Source organism: Myotis davidii, unplaced genomic scaffold (assembly GCF_000327345.1).
Source record: "Myotis davidii unplaced genomic scaffold, ASM32734v1 scaffold86, whole genome shotgun sequence".
NCBI classification, from domain to species: Eukaryota; Metazoa; Chordata; class Mammalia; order Chiroptera; family Vespertilionidae; genus Myotis; species Myotis davidii.
Window position 1 is genome coordinate 2593535 of NW_006298058.1, and position 3531 is coordinate 2597065.

General features: G+C 33.4%; 1 protein-coding gene across 1 annotated transcript in view; it reads left to right on the forward strand.

Annotated features, from left to right (window-relative positions):
- The window catches only part of MYO3A (myosin IIIA), a 212238-nt gene that overhangs the window by 51953 nt on the left and 156754 nt on the right, over positions 1-3531 (forward strand). The window contains exon 8 of the mRNA XM_006773822.2: positions 486-641. Within this exon, the coding sequence (XP_006773885.1) occupies positions 486-641 (156 nt within the window). The remainder of the gene's footprint in view (positions 1-485; positions 642-3531) is intronic.

A 3531-nucleotide genomic window follows, 5' to 3' on the forward strand; every position in this document is an offset into this window, starting at 1 on the left:
CCTCAGAAAACATCTACTGACGTGGAATTTAAACATCCTCAATACATTAGCCTTCTCAAATGGGTTAGCAGTTTTATCACATAGAAAGAATTAGATCAATGAGAAGCTTTTAGAAGTGTTAGTGAGGGAAACTGAAAAGTTTATTTTAATTTCAGATAAGCATTAAAACTGTAATGACTTATTTATTTTTAGCTAGTAACATGTAAAGGAGACTTCATGGTGGAGACCGAGTTTAATTCTCACTATGCACTAATGCTTTCAGGGAGACTAGGGAAGTAGTATTTAGTAGCATAATCACAGATGTGTGCACTTTCACAAATATTCATTATGTCCCATTTCTTTTTAACATTTTTTGAGGTGTTTCTGAGACCTGGGCTGAGCGATTATGAGGACTATTATTCTCTTATGTTAGAGTAGTTTTAGCAATATGAGTCATACTTTATATAACTTATCTAATAATTGCATGTTCTTTTTTGCCAGTGCAGGTGCTTGACTAAAGATTATGAAAAGCGCCCAACAGTGTCAGATCTTCTGCAGCATAAATTCATTACTCAAATTGAGGGAAAAGACGTGATGTTGCAAAAACAACTCATGGAATTCATTGACATTTATCAATGCATGGGAGGCACAGAAAAGGCCAGGTAATCAAATAACATCTTAACTCTAAAAGCCCAAGGATCATCTAAAGACTGAACAATTTTATAAGGAAATAGGTAAGGTGAGAAAAGAACTTAAATTCCATGGTTGTGGTTTGGAGATCGGGGGCACTTACATGAAAAGTGATTGTCAGAAGTTGAGTTGCATCCGAAATTGGTAAAATTACTGGCAGCGTTTTTACAGAAACTTCCTGAAAACAAAGAATGTAAACTTCAATAGGTGACTACTATTAGTATAAATTTTCATATACATTTTCTGCTCCTCCGTAAAGTAAGATATCTTAGAATTGAGATTTAAGAAGGAACATAAAATTTGATTTTTTTGATACTGTTATTTGTTGGTATCGTTTTCCTTAGTTAAATTATATTCAAAAATAATATATTTATTTATACTTTTTATTTGGATTTTTAAAAATCTATGTATTTATAATATTGCCATGTTTTTTATATATTATAGATAGTATATGTGTTTATTAGGAAATTTAGAAGATATGAAGAAATGTAGAAAAAATCAATCTATAACCTTATAGTATCTTATGAACAGAAATATATTTTTAAAAAGTTAAGTAATATTTTTGTGTTTTGGAGACTGCCTTTTTTCATTGAATAGTGAATATCTATGTCATTAAATATCCTTCTATCAAAAAATTTTAATGCCTGCACAACATTCTCTTGCACAACTGATATAAATAATCCTCTATTATTAGACATTTAAGTTGTTATTAGTTGTTTTTATTCTAGTAAGTAACACCATAATGAAAAAAGCTGTACTTCAATCTTTTATTATTTCCTTAAGATAAATTACTATAGGTGGTACTGTTAAGTCAAAGAGTAGTCATTTTTCATTTAAATTCTTTCTTGAGAATCCTATTAGTTTCATCTCAGGAGCCTATCACTATTTAGGGAGTTGGACATGACTTAAGAGACAGTTATATTTAAATTCTTTTAGCAGTTTTACATATTTAATTCCTATTTTCTTAATGCCCATTGTATGAGGACTTTATTTATATTGCCCCATGGGTTTTTACAACAACCCTGAGAGGAATGTGTTTGATACTTCATTTTCATAGCTGAGGAGAACTGAGGTTTGAAGAGACTCATTAACTTGTACAAGGCTGTAGAAGTAATGAATGACTTAGCAGGATTTCAGATCCTGATCCCAAAGCCCAAGCTTTATTTGCATCAAAGTAAATGGCCTAACAATTGTGGAAGATCTGGAGAGATATTCTCCTTGCCTATGTGAGCTTACAACTTTACTGGAGAGACAGAACTAATACACCTGTGATGAGGAAGAATTAAAGTTGTGAGTGGAATAGAGTGCCAAAAAGAAGGAAGCAGGCATGGGGTTTATAGCAAAGAGGTGGTCTTTGGCTCAGACAGGCTCCTATTTTTATCCTTGTGTGAATACAGTTTTATAGTCTGACACAGTCCCATCCTTCTCAAAACAAACAGACAAACAACAAGCAGTCAAACAAGAACTAAAGTATATACCAGCGTTGTACAGGGTGGTCAATGTCAAGAACTCTGAGGGACCTGAGGTTTTACCCTACTTGAAAGCTAGTAAGTTGACTTGCCAGTTTTGTGAAGGCTAGAAGATGAGACTCCTGGATCAGAGATAAAGGACATTGTTACTCACAGTTAAGTCAGCAGCATGGGTTTTATGTTAATGTTTGTTGTCCTTGCCTGACAGGTCATAGGGCTGTAAGCCTAAGTAGGTACTGTATATACAGTGGGTTTGCCTCACAGTTGAGGAACCCTGAGCATGAGAAACTAATCTTTCAAAGCAAACCAGTCCAAGCTTATCCCTGGAGCAAACACTATCTTAACTTCCATCTGTTCTGGAGGGAGATTTTATCTTTGGATCGTAATCCTGGTGCTCTGAATTTTAGTGATAAACAATTTTGAAAACTGCTATATTTTGGGTACTGTGTTAGACTCAACACTTCTCTTTCTGAGTCACAAAATTTATTCTTGTTTATCCAACTAAGAACTCAGAATATGCTTTCAGTATGAGAACTCATGTCTTACATAATTATGGGAAATTTTCAGTCATTTCTTTAAATATTGATCCTTTTTTTCTTTTTCTTTTTTTACTTATAAGAGATAAATATTGAAATGTCCTACTTTACCTTACATATTTTATAATTTCTTTTTCATGCTGTCATCCATTTATTAATCTCTGCTGCATTCTGGATGATTTCTTCAGAATTGTTTCCCAATTCACTAATTCTCTCTTAGACTAGGTCTAGTATAAATTTATTCTTTATGGGGATTTTTTCATGCTAATATTTTTATTAACATCTGTATTTTTCATTTCTAGACTTTCTCACTGTTTTATCTTTTCACCATTTATTCTTTATTCATATATGACTTCTTATAAATGACTATTCATATACGGCAAATTTGTTGGTGTATGTATGAATTTAATTCCTTCTTTTTGCTCTTTTATCTTACACTATTTAGCAGTCAATTTTTGATTTGCATTTCAATAATGGTGAATTGTCCTAGTTAGTGAGTTTATTTGTATCCTTAATATTTGGTTTCCTTCTGTGGTTTAGAATTTTAGCTTACTCTCTCATCTTGGATGGGGTTTTCTGTGTTTTCTTTTCTTTTTTAGGCATTCTTTTCTCCTGTTTCAAAGGTGTTTTTTTTCTTTGCTGTAATGTGGCTTCAGGAGCCCTAGCCCAAAGCCTTGCTGCCTAGCATGACTTGAGGATATTGCAGATCTAGTGACCAAGCCAGAATGAAGTAGATACCGTATCTCTGCTCCATTCTGCGATCTTGAGTACCTGGCTGCATGAAAGGGAGAAGTGCAGAATTATTTCAATCTTCTCTTCTAGGCAAGGGAAACCCTTACATCCCCTCCCCACCCCAG